This window comes from Somniosus microcephalus, chromosome 5 (assembly GCF_052327205.1).
Source record: "Somniosus microcephalus isolate GS21.2 chromosome 5, FLI_Smic_1.0, whole genome shotgun sequence".
NCBI classification, from domain to species: Eukaryota; Metazoa; Chordata; class Chondrichthyes; order Squaliformes; family Somniosidae; genus Somniosus; species Somniosus microcephalus.
Window position 1 is genome coordinate 103,468,153 of NC_140991.1, and position 16,444 is coordinate 103,484,596.

General features: G+C 41.4%; 1 protein-coding gene across 2 annotated transcripts in view; it reads right to left on the bottom strand.

The window, feature by feature from the left end:
• Window positions 1-1,028: 1,028 nt before the first annotated feature.
• vopp1b (VOPP1 WW domain binding protein b) overlaps window positions 1,029-16,444 on the bottom strand; it is a 79,540-nt gene continuing 64,124 nt past the window's right edge. For both annotated transcript variants that reach the window (XM_085988059.1, XM_085988060.1), the window contains exon 5: window positions 1,029-6,763. In XM_085988059.1, the coding sequence (XP_085844185.1) occupies window positions 6,570-6,763 (194 nt within the window). In that variant the 3' untranslated portion in view covers window positions 1,029-6,569. The remainder of the gene's footprint in view (window positions 6,764-16,444) is intronic.

The window sequence follows — 16,444 nt, forward strand, 5'->3', positions numbered from 1 at the left end:
GACCCCGTGGGCAAGCTGTCAAATGCAGGTGGTGAGCTGAAATTCATTAAGCGGCTCTAAACAAGCCACTAATTACCTGGTGGGTCCCCTGCTGTGAACCCGCCCCTGCATGTCAGGTCTGCTCAGCGTTAAGGGCCTTTAAATGTAGAAAAACATCCCAAGCTGCTTACAACTTGAATTCTTAAAGCAGGGTTGATTGGATGAAGTATAAAAAAAAATGGGGGCAATGATGCTGGCGCAACCTCCTCCTCTCCCCCAAGCATGACATTTGCAGAGTCTCCCTCTGATTACTAATTTTGCAATGTTGCCTATGTCATTTGATCCAAATTAGCATATATGCCGGAGGTTCCTGCCTCTTTGCGGTGAGATCTGGCTGCCTGCAAAGTATACCTAAAAATGGAAATGAGCAGGAATCTGGCAGTAAGTTGGTGCTTTTGTTTGCTACACTATTTTGGTTCCATTACCACCCTCTTTTGAAGCACAAATGGAACAGTAAGGACATGAAAATTCTGTTATGAGCAGTGATAAACATCTTCGTGATTTACAGCTTGCTTCCATTTAGTTACCTTAATACTGCGACATGGATTGAAGCCGACATTCATTTCAGTATAAAGGTCATTAAAATTTAGTGTGCCACTATCCTTTCTACTGGTAGTTCAGCCCTGACTCAGAAAATCCCATCACCTAATCGCTAGGCTTTTTGAATTAAACTTGCTTGAAAGTAACCCCAATATGAGTTAGATGGCATAGTGCTCAAATCTGAGCGGTTTCAGAACAACCAAGAACATTTAATTTGTACTGAATAGAATGTTTCCCATTTGATTGCAGGTCAATAGGCATAGCTACAGTTCTCTGAGCAACATACATAAAAGATTCAAGAGTGGTGCTTCAAGACTTTATGGTTCCTTGGATTTCCATTCCAAATAGTAAACTATTAAATGATCCTCTTGTAACTATCAAATTTATTATTTAATTTCTTATAATCATGGTGCAAATTACTACAGACTAGAAGAAACTGTGAAACAAAGCACACAGAAACTTTTTTTATTAAGGTAAAATCAGATTAAGATTCGACAGGTTACATTGCCCACAATGATGTTAACATGTAATGATTAGGCAGTTTTCTGACTAAAACTGACCAGCATCTGTACCAATTCCAAAAGATAAACTTCCAATTTAAAATTCTCATCCTTGTGTTTAAATCCCTTAATGGTTTTACCTTCCCTATCTCGAATATTGTCCAGCTCACCAATCCACCATCACCCCACAAGCATTCATCTCAAACTCTGGCCTTTTGTACATCCGAATCTCGCTTCATCCCAATGGCGGGCGTATCTTCAACCTCTTAAGAGGCATGCTCTGGAATGCTCTCCCTAAACCCCTCCACCTCTATCTCCTTCAAGACCCTCTTTAAAATCCACTTCTTTGACCAAGCATCGGTCATCCTGCCCAGTATCTCTATTTGGCTCGGCCTCCATTTCCGGTTATGTTTATGTGAAGTGCCTTGGGACTTTTTTTCTAGGCTAAAGGTGCAATATCAATGCAAGGTTGTTGAAAAACCACATTGTCCAACAAAAATGGTTTTGCTGCATTTTTTAATTAGAGCTTTAATTAACACTATTTCTAATTGCATCAACAAACACTAAATTTTACTATGTTCATAATTAGCATTGGTCAATGTAAACACTGGTAAATACTAGTGAACTACACACAGGCGTGACCTGGAGAAATGTGCACAGGGCATTGACGGCAACAGTGGCTACTGAAGAGGAATTTTTCCTAACTTGTTAAATGCCTCTTATTAAATTCAGTATTTATTAATACAAGCGAGAAATCTTGAGCAATTTGATTCATATTTTTCTGTCTGTGTGCTCGTCTCCCTCCACTCAAAACTGGTTTGTAGGAAACTAAGAATATCCCTCAGTTGTTCTTTCACTCTCCTTCCTGCAAGCCCTCTGATCATAAAATCCCCATTTATTAAGTCCAATGTTGACATCTCAAACATTTAAAACTACAGACTTCCCCTCTCATCTAAAAAGAGTGGAATTCAGGCCTATGGTTAAATGGAAATAATGGTCTATCCCTCAAGTCAGAGCTATTAAGCTTATAAATTTAAATATATTACATCTTAAAATAGTTTTTACAAATAAGGTTAGCAATTGCAAAGAATTGATGGACACCCTGAGCTTTATATATTATTGGCAACAATAACTTGAACTATGGCATAATGGGAATAATCTTGGACCGTTTGGAAACTGTGCATTACAGAACAAACAAATTGTGGATAGAAAGTTATACAGAGCAGTGTAATTTTTGCTGGCCCATGCATGCAATATTGTGAAACTGGAAAATCAACTGTACACAGCATTCACTTTAGCATAATCCAGCATATTTTACTATTATTTTAAAGAGCATCAATGTTATTCCATTTGAAAGCAATGTTTTTGAAGAAAAAATAGGAAGCAAGCTGTTAAAGATAGATATTTTACTGGAGCAGATGATATGTACTGCCCAATGGTGTGAATCACCTTGAAATACAGTCACCTGGAACTAGGAAAAACTTAATTTTCAATCGAAGCAACAAATATTTAGATTCATTTGCAACAACACCTTACAAAAGGTATCAAGTTTACATTGATGGATGGTTGATTAAACCCAGCATTTAACAAACTCTGAAATAGAAGCCTGGAATTCAAACTGCAGGAGATCTGTGCATGTCTGCAATTAATCTGAAATTTAAAAAAACTGCACTTTTACACTTTTCAAAACCATCTAGAATTTCAAACACTTTCACATGCGAGTTAAAGTTAAGTCTGGGGTCTGGTTTGAGCTTTCTAAGCTAAAAGAAAAATAGGTTGCCGATCCAGCTTAGTCAGCCTGCTGTTTTCCTGTCCATTGAAATGAATAGGGGGGAAAATAATGGGCTGGAGAGCGCACAAGTGGAAGCCAGTGACTTTATCAAAACTTCCACTCGGCACGTCAGCATAAGCAAAACAACACAATTTCTTTGCTACTACTGAGGTGAATGACAGCAGTAAAGGGAAGATAAAATAAGTACTTTGGAAGTGAAATACATCCCCCCGCAATATATTCCATGTAAATAAGAATAAATGCCTGCTGGAAGTGCATGTGTGGATTTTGGGTGATGACAGGATCAGGCTCAGCCACAATTCCATGCCTAATTATGTAGCTTGTCCACACAAATTATCTAGGCCCATGCATGAAAAAGAGCCACTTGGGTGAGGTATTGAAGGGGAACAGCACTGTGGAAGTGACCACAGATAATAGTTAGTGCTATTATCTGATAGAAAATCCTGCAGGGCCCACTGACTTCCATGGTCAAATTAATGATGCATAAAAGTCTGTACCAGGAGCACAAAGTTACAAAATCCATTATGTCTCCAGGTCATGAAAAGCTCCAGACAACAGTTGGTTACTGTACTGTGCTTGGGGGGGGGGGGGGGGGGGTTAATGCATCAAGCTGCAAGTGAGTGCGAACATGCAGCAATAAACCACTCAGCCATGCACATTCAAAAGGATGACTGACAGATTAGTGCAAGGGCTAGAGAATCATGGAAATTTCAGCACAGATAAAGGTCATTCAGCTCATCAGACCTATGCAATTCTAGCGCCACCACAGATCTATTTACTCCAATGCCATTTTCCTGCTGTTTTCGAAAAACAAAAATTACAGCACTAGTATATCATTCGTCTCATTGCACCTGTGTTAACTTAATCTGCGGTATCTACTCTAACCCAAATTCCCTGCCGTTTTTCATAGCCTCTTTTTCAAGTGTTCATCTAATTCCCTATTAGAACGGTGTGATTGAATCAGCTTCAATGCATTCCATAACCTAATAATCCTTTGCGTGAAATTTTCTTTGGCATTTATATAGCGCCTTTTACACCTCAGGATGTCCCAAAGCGCTTTACAGCCAATGAAGTACTTTTGAAGTGTCATCACTGTTACAATGTTAGGGAAAAAATGTCTTCTAACTTCCCCCTTTTATGCTCTTAGTACTAATCCAAAGTTATGTCCCTTGTTACTGATTCACTGACCAATGGAAATAACCTTTCACTACAAGGGTAATGTTCTAATTTTGTGCTCCCAGCACGGAGCCTCACCCATGTATAGCAAATATTGGAAATTCTAGGGCACATCATGTACAATCATCAATGGTCGGAAAATAGTGTGCAGGGTGTGCCAAAGTTTCAAGATATGCACTCTTAACTCTCAACCAGGAGTACAAAAATCAGACAATTACCCCTTATTTACCCTCCCAAGCCTTTGGAAAACCACATTTCTATTGCATCCCCCATTAGCCTTCTCTACTCTGGTGAGTACAACCTAGATTTTCAAGACTCAAAATCTCCAACACAGGAGGCAATTCGGCCGATTGTGCCGAAAGCTATCCAATTAGTCCCACTCTTTTCCTAAAGACCTGTAAATTTTTCTTGTAATAACTTTTTTTTTTTTTTTAAGTCATCCCAGTAAAACTGCACTGTGCATTTGCCATGCACCAAGATTCATCTTATAATCAGACCTCTATATCTGCACACACACATACTATGGCCTAATCAATGCCTTATACAGATTTGCAATCACCTCCTTGATTTTGTATTCAATGCTTTTTAATGGCCATTTTCACTTGCAATCCTGATTTTAAAGATCTGGTATTCATGCCCCTAAAGATATCTTTCCTCCACTTCACTGAAGTTTTTTTGCTTACAGTAGCTTTACCATTATTCTATTTTTCCCCAAAATGCATCACTTCATTACTGTGTACATGAATATGTAAACAGCAGTATAGTTTTTTTTTTTTTTTTAAAGTCGTATGATTTTATAGTAGTTTTTTTTTTTTTTTTAAATCAGCAGTGTTACCTATAGGATTGGAATATTAGCAATTCTGCAGCCTGGAATAAAAGATGAAGGAATATGCTCAAGAGCAATTTATTTTATGCCATATGAATTTGTGGTCCATTTAATAAGAGGAAAAATATGAAAACCTAGTAATAAGTATTTGCTGCTCTTGAAAAATCCTTAGTCACATGATCACAGCAGTTCCCCATTAGCACAGTGCAGATCTAAATTTATGATCCTTTGCATTGAATCAGACATTTCTAGTCCATTAATTGATAGACCACACATGCAGTTCAGAATGAGAAAATTGTTTTACAAACTGTTCCTTTAACAAAGGTTGATATAACTAAACAGCATTGGTGCAGAATAGCTCAAGCTGTATGGCTCCAACAAATAGCACTTTTTTTTTTTTAATTTCAAGAATTGTATTAGTGAAAAATTGTGGAAAAATTAAAGTTCAAAATAGTTTGTACATTAAACTTTAAATTAAAAAATCTAATTAAGTTACCTCTGTTCCTGTACATATAAACCCTTGGTATTCAGAATTCATTCTCAAAGTGGTATTGTTCTGTTATTAGTCAGGACAGGCACCATCAACCCTTCATAAATAAAATGAATTATTTTAAAATAGGCTATTTTGTAACTACAATTTTAATGGAGTTTTCCTTTTACATTTAAAAAAAGAACCAAAATGGAGTCATGCAGCTTTCAGAACAGCACTGTGCTACTGTTGAGAAATTTAAGGTTTTTTTTTTATTAGCAAGACTACGGATTTCACCGCACTGTCAATTCTTGTGTAAGATGATGAGAAACTGAAAACACATTGAGCACTGAAAAAGAATGTGAAATCTACTCACTCATAAGCCTAATTATTCTTAACACAGAATTCCAAAGCACCAAACCATTCTCCATTCACTTCCCTAAAATGGATTATGATTAATGTCATATTTAGGATAAAGCATCTGACTAGCCACTGCTTAACTGAACTTTGTGACAATAAATCTAAATCTTTCTGTACAAAACTCGTGTATTAATTTCAAGATAGCCGCCAAGATGCTGATGTAGGTGAACAAGACTGAGATTTAAATATTTTAATCCATAAGCTATTTTTAAAACAATATTTTTGACTTACTTCTTTACAGCACATTGCTCACTTAGTTTCCTCCATTTATCATAAACCTTTTAAATATCTTCAGATTGACTGAAGAATGGAGTATGCTTATTAACAGGGATCCACATTACCAGTATCTTTTAGCAATAGTATATGAATGGATCAACCACCAATAAACAAGTTGAGCAAAACTGAGAAAACACAATTTGTTTCTATTTTAATCTGACCTAAACATAGCCACAAATTTTAAAAAAAATTAAAAGACAGAATTTACTTATAAACCATCTTCAAGGGGAATAGCTTTTAAAAAGTTTCTACAGAACTTTAGATGTATTTTATTTTTTTTACTAAAGATTATACAATTCCCCATCATAGATCCTCAGTTTTTAAATAGAACATGTTATTTCCTACAAAGCTCTGATCACATATGCTGCAGGGTCTACAGTACATTAACCTATCAAAAGCATCAGAGCTAAATGCAACTCCCAGGGTGCACTCTGGCCAAGTGTATATCCAAAGATTTGCACCTCTCCCGTACTTCTCCTGTGGAAGGTAAATTGCCAGTCTAGAAGAGTGACATCCACTGAAATCTGACATTTATCTCTCTGCTTCCTTATTTGATGTTTTTACGACTTGCTCATAGGGAGGGGGTGGTTGATTGCAGTAGGCTGGTGGGGGTGGGTAGGCTGGGTTGAGTAGAGGAAAATTTGGCTGAATTTGAAAAGTTGAGGCAATGGGATTAACAACAGGTGCTCCAGGTTCTGTGTAATATTGCATTCCAGTCTGAGTGTCTGTAAGCAAAAGAAACAGAAGATAGTTACACAGGTACTTGGCACTCAAGAACAGCAACACTCACATGGAAAGTTAATCAGTCAAAATGTGGCACTCCATGATATAGTGACAACACTGGGTGGTTTCCCTGATTTTGTCAGACTAAGAAAAACAAGATCTAATTATTGTAGTAATACAGCAATAACTTGCTTTTAACGAAGGATAATGTCCCAAGGTGCGTCACAGGACCATAATCAGACAAAATTTGTCACCGAACCAAAGGAGGAGATAGGCTGAAGGCACAGTCGCCAATTGTGAAAGAGAGATGGAGAGAGGCAGCCAAATGGATGGTCTCAGTCTTAGTGACAAAGAAGTTTGTGAGCTCCTTACACGTCGTTAGAGAGGGGTGAAGGGTTTAAGCTGTGACAGAGGGAATGAAAATTGGCCCTATTTTTGCTTCCTACTTGTAGCAGTCGTATAAAATTTTAATGCTGAGTGTAAATTCCACCTTTTATTTAACATTTAATAGCTGAATTTAGTTGGTCTCCATTACAGTACTCGATTTTCTATTATATGAAAATAGGTGACTGTTCCATCAGAGGAGAGGCAATAGGAACTAAATAGTACAATTTTAAAGGGGGTGTATGCACACAAATCTTTGAAGGTGACAGAAGTTGTTGAGAAGGCTGTTAAAAAACACATGGGATCCTTGGCTTTATTAATAGAGGAAGAGTACAAAAGTAAGTTAGTTTTATGCCAAACCTTTATAAAACACTGGTTAGGCCTCAGCTAGAGTATTGTGTTCAATTCTGGGCCCCACACTTTAAGAATGTCAAAGCCTTAGAGAGGGTGCAGAAGAGATTTACGAGATTGGCATCAGGGATGAAGGACTTCAGTTATGTCGAAAGACTGGAGAAGCTGGGTTTGTTCTCCTTGGAGCAGAGAAGGTTAAGAGGTGTTCAATATCAAAGAATGGTTTTGATAAAGTAAATAAGCAGAAACTGTTTCCAGAGGGGACAGATTTAAGGTGGTTGGCAAAAGAACCAGAGATGATCCGAGGAAACTTTTTTTTTTTTTTTTTATAATATAAAACACAGCAAGTTGTTGTGGAATGGACTGCCTGAAAAAGTGGTGGAAGCAGATTCAATAGTAACATTCCAAAGAGAATTAGATAAATACTTCAGGGAAAAAATGTTTACTGGACTATGGGGAAAAGCAAGGGCGTGGGATTAATTGGATAGCTCTACCAAAGAGCTGGCACAGGCACAATGGACCAAATGGCCTCCTTCAGTGTTGTATTATTCTATGATAAACATCTTTTTGTCTTAAAATACTCCTGTGCAGCGACTTGGGATGTTTTACCAAGTTAAAGGCACTATATAAATACAAGTAGTTGTTGTTATGATTCAATGATTCTATAATCAGTTCTTTTCAATCAAAAGAAAATTGATTCAAGCTGTACAGGCGGCTGGTAAGTCGTGCTGTATGCACACATTTGTGTGCACACAAGTGTGGAAGCTCAATAATTTTTATGACTCAATAACTTCGAGCAGATATTCTCCATGTGCACTCTTACTTGCATCACTACAAAATCCTAGTGGAACTGCACTGGCAAATGTGGTAAAATGACATCAAATCCTGCCCTCTCTCCAGCTTTTCAAACGGGAATGCACTGGTTTTCCAAACTGAAATTCCAGCCACTTTATGCAATTCAGTCTAACAAAAAGTGAACTAGAGATTTCCACCATCTCACAATTACATATTTCACTGCATTTTATTGACAATAGGATAAAGTGGTCAAGACACTTTGGGGAAATCACAATAGAGATATTTCATAGCTGATCAATCTATATGCTCATGAGGTATATACTTATATACACAAAAATGAAATGTTTCATTCTCACATCATATGCAAAACAGTGTCGGATTCGGATAAGCCACATCTGGCAGAGGTCATTATTCTTCAGTTTTGTGTAGTACCTTTTAAAAAATTTGTTCATGGGATGAGAGTGTCGCTGGTAAGGCCAGCATTTATTGCCCATCCCTAATGGCCCGAGGAGGTGGTGATGAGCCACCACCTTGGACCGCTGCAGTCCGAGGGGTGAAGGAACTTCCAGGGTTTTGACCCAGTGATGGAGGAGTGGTGATATATTTCCAAGTCAGGATGGTGGGTGACTTGCAGGGGTACTTGGAGGTGATGGTGTTCCCACGCACCTGATGCCCATATCCTTCTAGGTGGTAGAGGTCAGGGAGTTGGTGGCGAAGAAGCCTTGGCTTCTTGTAGATGGTACACACTGCAGCCACAGTGCACTGGTGGTGGAGGGAGTGAATGTTTATAAGGTGACGGATGGGGTGCCAGAACAAGCAGGCTGCTTTGTCCTGGGTGGTGTCGAGATTCTTGAATGTTGTTGGAGCTACACTCATCCAGGCAAGTGGAGAGTATTCCATCATACTTCTGACTTGTGCCTTGAAGATGGTGGAAAAGCTTTGGGGAGTCAGGAGGTGAGACACTCGCCACAGAATACCCAGCCTCTGACCTGTTCTTGTCGCCACAGTATTTATGTGGCTGGTCCAGTTAAGTTTCTGGTCAATGGTGACCCCCCCAGGATGTTGATGGTGGGTGATTCGCCAATGGTAATCATGTTGAATGTCAAGTGGAAGTAGTTAGAGACTCTCTTGTTGAAGACAGTCATTGCCTGGCACTTGTCAAATGCTGCCTTGATGTCAAGGGCAGTGACTCTCACCTCTTCTGGAATTCAGCTATTTTGTCTAATGAGGTCTGGAGCCAAGTGGTCCTGGTGCAACCCAAACTGAGCATCGGTGAGCAGGTTATTGATAAGTGCCGCTTGACAACACTGTCAACAAGACCTTCCCTCATTTTGCTGATGATCGACAGTAGACTGATTTGGGATTGGGGGGGAGGAGAGGATAAATGGGGCGGGGGGGCGGTAATTGACCAGATTGGATCTGTCCTGCTTTTTGTGGACTGGACATACCTGGGCAATTTTCCACATTGTTGGGTAGATGCCACTGTTGTAGCAGTGCAGGCTTGGCTAGAGGTGCAGCTAGTTCTGGAGCACAAGTCTTCGGCACAACAGCCAGAATGTTGTCAGGGCCCATAGCCTTTGCTGTATCCAGTGCACTCAGCCATTTCTTGATATCACGTGGAGTGAATCGAATTGGCTGAAGACTGGCTTCTGTGATGGTGGGGACCTTGGGAGGTCAGGATGGGTCATCCACTCGGCCCTTCTGGCTGAAGATGGTTGCAAACGCTTCAACCTGGTCTTTTGCGCACATGCGCTGGGCTCTGCCATCATTGAGGATGAGGATGTTCATGGAGCCACATCCTCCACCACCATTCATGACTGGATGTAGCAGGACTGCAGAGCTTTGATCTGATCCATTGGTTCTGGGATCGCTTAGCTCTGTCTATAGCATGCTTTTTCCGCTGTTTAGCTCAGACCGCGGGTGTCGGCGGGACTGCGGGGAGGATGAGCAACCCGGCCACAGCACCGTGGAGTAGGGGGCCATTCAAGTGGGGGGAGATAAAAGAAATGTTGTAGTGGTAGGGGATAGTATCGTTAGGGGGATAGATAGAGTACTTTGCAGCCGAGAGCGAGAGTCCCGAAGGCTGTGTTGCCTGCCCGGTGCCAGGGTTAAGGACATCTCCTCTGGGCTGGAGAGAAACTTGGAGTGGGAGGATCCAGTTGTCGTGGTCCATATTGGTACCAACGACATAGATAGGACAAGGAAGGAGGTTCTGCTGAGGGAGTTTGAGCAGCTAGGGGCCAAATTAAAAAGCAGAACCACAAGGGTAATAATCTCTGGATTACTACCTGAGCCACGTGCAAATTTGGCTAGGGTAAATAAAATTAGAGAGAGTTAAATGCGTGGCTCAAAGCCTGGTGTGGGAGAAATGGGTTTTGCTTCCTGGGACACTGGCATCAGTACTGGGACAAGAGGGAGCTGTTCCGTTGGGACGGACTTCTTGGCCAGTGCTGGGACTAGAGTCCTGGCGAATCGAATAACTAGGGCTGTAGAGAGGGCTTTAAACTAATTAGTGGGGGGGGAGGTTTTAAGAGAGCGAAAAATAAAAATGACAGCAGAGAAGGCAATAGAGCAAGGTAGCAGTGGGGGAATTAAAAACCAGAGCGTGTCAGGAAGGGACAGAATGTATAATGATAATAAAGGTAAAGTAGTAAAAGGGGTAAAAGCAGGAATAAATTGTCAGAAAACATATTTGAAAGTTCTTTATCTGAATGCACGCAGCATTCGTAACAAAATTGACGAGTTGACGGTACAAATAACTACACATGGGTATGATCTGGTGGCCATTACAGAAACATGGCTGCAAGATAATCATGACTGGGAACTAAACATACAAGGGTATTTGACAATTAGGAAGGACAGACAGGAAGGAAAGGGAGGTGGGGTTGCTATGTTAAGCAAGGATGGAATCACTGCAATAGTCAGAAATGATATTGGGTCAAAGGATCAGGATAGTGAAATAGTTTGGGTGGAGATAAGGAATAATAAGGGGAAAAAGTCACTAGTGGACGTAGTCTATAGGCCTCCTAACAGTTGCAACTCTGTTGGTCAGAGTATAAATCAGGAAATAGTTGGGGCTTGTAATAAGGGAACAGCTATAATCATGGGGGATTTTAACTTTCATATTGACTGGACTAATCAAATTGGGCATGGCAGCCTTGAGGAAGAGTTCATAGAGTGCATTAGGGACGGGTTCCTTGAGCAGTATGTAACTAAACCAACCAGGGGACAGGCAATCTTAGATCTGGTCCTGTGTAATGAAACAGGATTAATAAAAAATGTCCTAGTGAAGGATCCCCTTGGAATGAGTGACCATAATGTGGTTGAATTCCAAATTCAGTTTGAGGGTGAGAGAGTTGGATCTCAAACCAGCATACTGAGCTTAAATAAAGGAGACTATGAAGGTATGAGAGTAGAATTGACTAAAGTGGACTGGGAAAACAGATTAAAGTGTAAGACGGTATAAGAGCAGTGGTCTACATTCAAGGAGATATTTCACATCTTTCAAGATAAATATATTCCACTGAGGAAAAAGGGGAGTAATATTCCACTGAGGAAAAAGGGGAGTAAAAGAAAAGACAGCCATCCGTGGCTTAGTAAAGTAATAAAGGATAGTATCCGACTGAAAACAAGGGCATATAAAGTAGCCAAATCTAGTGGGAGGATAGAAGATTGGGAAGCATTTAAAAGCCAGCAAACAATAACTAAAAGATTAATTAAGAAAGGGAAGATAGGTTATGAAAGTAAACTAGCAAAAAATATAAACAGATAGCAAGAGTTTCTACAGCTATATAAAAAAAAAGGGTGGCTAAAGTGAACGTTGGTCCCTTAGAGGATGGGACCGGAAAACTAGTGGTGGGGAACATGGAGATGGCAAAGACGCTGAACAAATATTTTGCATCAGTCTTTACAGTAGAGGACACTAAAAATATCCCAACACTGGATAAACAGGGGGCAAAATGGTGGTGGTGGGGGGGGGGGGGGGAAGCTAAAAACAATTAAAATCACTAAGGAGATGGTACTCAGTAAAATAATGGGACTTAAGGCGGATAAATCCCCCGGACCTGATGGCCTACATCCTAGGGTTTTGAGAGAAGTGGCGGTAGGGATTGTGGATGCATTGGTGATTATTTTCCAGAACTCCCTGGACTCAGGAAAGGTCCCAGCAGATTGGAAAACTGCTAATGTAACACCCTTATTTAAGAAGGGAAGTAGACAAAAAGCTGGAAACTATAGACCAGTTAGCCTAACATCTGTGGTTGGCAAAATGTTGGAGTCCATTATTAAGGAAACAGTAACAGAGCATTTGGATAAACATAATTTAATAGGACAGAGTCAGCATGGTTTTATGAAGGGGAAGTCATGTTTGACAAATTTGCTCGAATTCTTTGAGGATGTAACATACAGGGTGGATAAAGGGGAACCAGTGGATGTAGTGTATTTGGACTTCCAAAAGGCATTTGACAAGGTTCCACACAAAAGATTACTGATCAAGATAAGAAATCACAGGATTGGGGGTAATATACTGGCATGGGTGGAAGATTGGCTATCTAACAGAAAACAGAGTTGGGATAAATGGTTCATTCTTGGGCTGGCAATCAGTAACTAGTGGTGTTCTGCAGGGGTCAGTGCTGGGACCCCAGCTCTTTACAATCTATATTAACGATTTGGAGGAAGGGACCAAATGCAACATATCCAAGTTTGCCGACGATACAAAGATGGGAGGGAAAGCAATGAATGAGGATGACATAAAAAACCTGCAAAAGGACATAGACAGGCTAAGTGAGTGGGCAGAGATTTGGCAGATGCAATATAATGTTCAAAAGTGTGAGGTTATGCACTTTGGCAGAAAAAATCAAAGAGCAAGTTATTATCTAAATGGAGAGAAACTGCAAAGTGCTACAGTACAAAGGGATCTGGGGGTCCTGGTGCATGAAACACAAAAAGTTAGTATGCAGGTGCAGCAGGTGATCAGGAAGGCCAATGGAATCTTGGCTTTTATTGCAAGGGGGATGGAGTATAAAGACAGGGAAGTCTTGCTACAGTTATACAGGGTATTGGTGAGGCCACACCTGGAATACTGCGTGCAGTTTTGGTTTCCATATTTAAGAAAAGATATACTTGCTCTCGAAGCGGTTCAGAGAAGGTTCACTCGGTTGATTCCGGAGATGAGGGGGTTGACGTATGAGGAAAGGTTGAGTAGGTTGGGACTCTACTCATTGGAGTTCAGAAGAATGAAAGGCGATCTTATCGAAACATATAAGATTGTGAGGGGGCTTGATCGGGTGGATGCGGGGAGGATGTTTCCACTGATGGGTGAGACTAGAACTAGGAGGCATAATCTAAGAATAAGGGGCTGCCCTTTCAAAACTGAGATGAGGAGAAACTTCTTCACGGAGGGTAGTAAATCTATGGAATTTGCTACCCCAGAGAGCTGTGGAAGCTGCAACATTAAATCAATTTAAAATAGAGATAGACATTTTCCTAGCAGATAAGGGAATTAGGGGTTACAGGGAGAGGGCAGGGAAGTGGACGTGAGTCTAGATTCGGATCGGCCATGATCCTATTGAATGGCGGAGCAGGCCCGAGGGGCCTTATGGCCTACTCTTGCTCCTACTTCTTATGTTCTTATGCATGTAGTCCTGTGTTGCAGCTTCACTAGGTTGGCACTTCATTTTTAGTTACGCCTGGTGCTGCTCCTGGCATGCTCTTCTGCATTCCTCATTGAACCAGGGGTGGTCCCCATGCTTGATGGTAGTGGCAGAGAGATATGCTGGGCTATGAGGTTACATATTATGGTGGAATACAATTCTGCTGCTGTTAATGGCCCACAGCACCTCATGTATGCCCAGGTTTGAGCTGCTAGATTGGTTCTGAATCTATCCCATTTAGCAGTGGTAGTGCCACACATGATGGAGAGTGTCCTCAGTGTGAAGACAGGATTTTGTCTCCACAAGGACTGTGTGGTGGTCATTCCTAACAATACTGTCATGGACAGAGGCATCTGTGACAGGTACATTGGTGAGGACGAGGTCAAGTAGGTTTTTCCCTCATGTTTCTCTCACCACCTGCAGCAGGCTCAGTCTGGCAGCTATGTCCTTCAGGATTCAGCCAGCTTGGGCAGTAGTGGTGCTACTGAGCTACTCTTGGTGATGAACATTGAAGTCCCCCATCCAGAGTATGTTCTGTGCCCTTGCTACCCTCGGTGCTTCTTCCAAGTGGTGTTCAACATGGGGGAGTACTGATTCATCAACTGAGGGAGGGCAGTAGGTGGTAATCAGCAGGAGGTTTCCTTGCCCATGCTTGACCTGAAGCCATGAGATTTCAAGGGGTCTGGAGTTAATGTTAAGGACTCCCAGGGCCACTCCCTCCCGACTGTATACCACTGTGTCACCACCAACTGTGTGTGTCTGTCTTGCCAGTGGGACAGGACATACCCAGGGTTGATGATGGAGGAGTCTGGGACATTGGCTGAAAGGTATGATTCTGTGAGTATGACTGTTTATCAAAATATAAATGTCTAAAAATATTTGAGTTTGCAAAAGCAAATCTGATTTTTTTCTTCAACACAAGATTCTGATTTCAGATATGTAATCTGCTAATTTTATAGTAAAATAGGCTGGAGTCTCCGTATGAAATTTCATTTAATTTTAGAGCTGATTATTAATTAACTTCTTACTGTAATAACAAAAGGTCTTCCTCACATCACCTAAGCATCAGCAGAATCTCACTCTGCCACCATCCAACTTCCTGTTTATACATAACAGTATAAACTCTGCCTGCTCGTGCAGACAGCCCTCTTACAGTAAATCCTCATGTCACATGAGACAATAATGGTTTCTAAAGGGGCAAGGTGAGCAATAAATATTCAGACTAGGAATGCTGCCAATGTCATTTTAAGGGAACATTTAACCTACTAACTTTTTTTGAATGAAAACATGTATATGATGGCTACATTTTACAGAGTGTAAAAGCTATGAGAATACTGATTTATTCCTCAGCCTTGCTATAATTGAGGTGTTACGTGGCACCAGCAGTAGAACAACCCAGAGCATTTTGCAAACTCAATACCGGAAACTCTTTGGTATCCGGCACCGACGGGACCGGGATGGTGCCGGTTGATTAAAAATTCCGGATGACGGAGAGGGTTATCTACCGAGGCTATTTTTAACAAACAAAAATAAAAAAATCAAGAAATGTGCAGTACAGGTTGAACCCCAGTAATCCGGCACCCGACGGTCTGGCACCTTCGGTGGTCCGGCACGAGGAAGGTCCTGCTGTCACATTCCCTCCCTGGGATGGGTCCGGCTCAGGTCCCGCCGCCAGGTCAGGATCAGCGCCTGGACCGCGCAGCATCACTGACGGCTCGGTGGAGCCCGAGCAGCCCGTGGGGTCGGCGGGGTCGGCGGCGGCACAGGGAGAGCAGCAGCAGGAAGAGGAGGAGCAGGAAGAGGAGGAGCAGGTGGTGGCGGTGTTTGTGGTGACTTTCGACACCTTCAGTGGTTCGGAATTTTCAATGGTCCGGCACCGGCCTGGTCCCGAGGGTGCCAGATTACCGGGGTCCAACCTGTATACAGTAATTGGGTACTCACCTACAAAATTGTGTGTTAAATGGATGGTGGCAGATGCTTGATTAAGTACAGTACTGCCAGTTGAGGGTAATCCATAACTCTAATTGCTTAACAGTAAAACAAAACTTATACAGTGAACAGAAAAATGGCTGATCGGAAGAGACTACCGGCAGCGCGGGAGAGTCAGACTCCTGTTATTGAGGTGTTCGGACTTCCGACAGCGCCAAGAAGCCGAGTAGTGGCAGTTTGGAGAACTACCCCCACTGACCAACTCGGCCACCACGGGAGACTCTGACTCGGCAACATTTCCAGTTATTGAGGTGTTGTTTTCGGAGTATGAATTTTGCCGGTTAATAAGAGAATTCCGGATATTTAGGTGCCGTTTAAGCGAGAGTTTCCTGTAATCTGGACGTGATTTTTCCCAGAGACCAATGTCACATGAAAAATTACCCAGCCAGTAGCATGCGTGATTTGGAAGAATAGCCACTGTACAAAATAAGGAACAATTACAACAAAGAAGAAACAGCTTCAAGAGAAAATGTTACCCTTTGAGAACCAGAAAAAAAGTCTAACTGTCCAGAT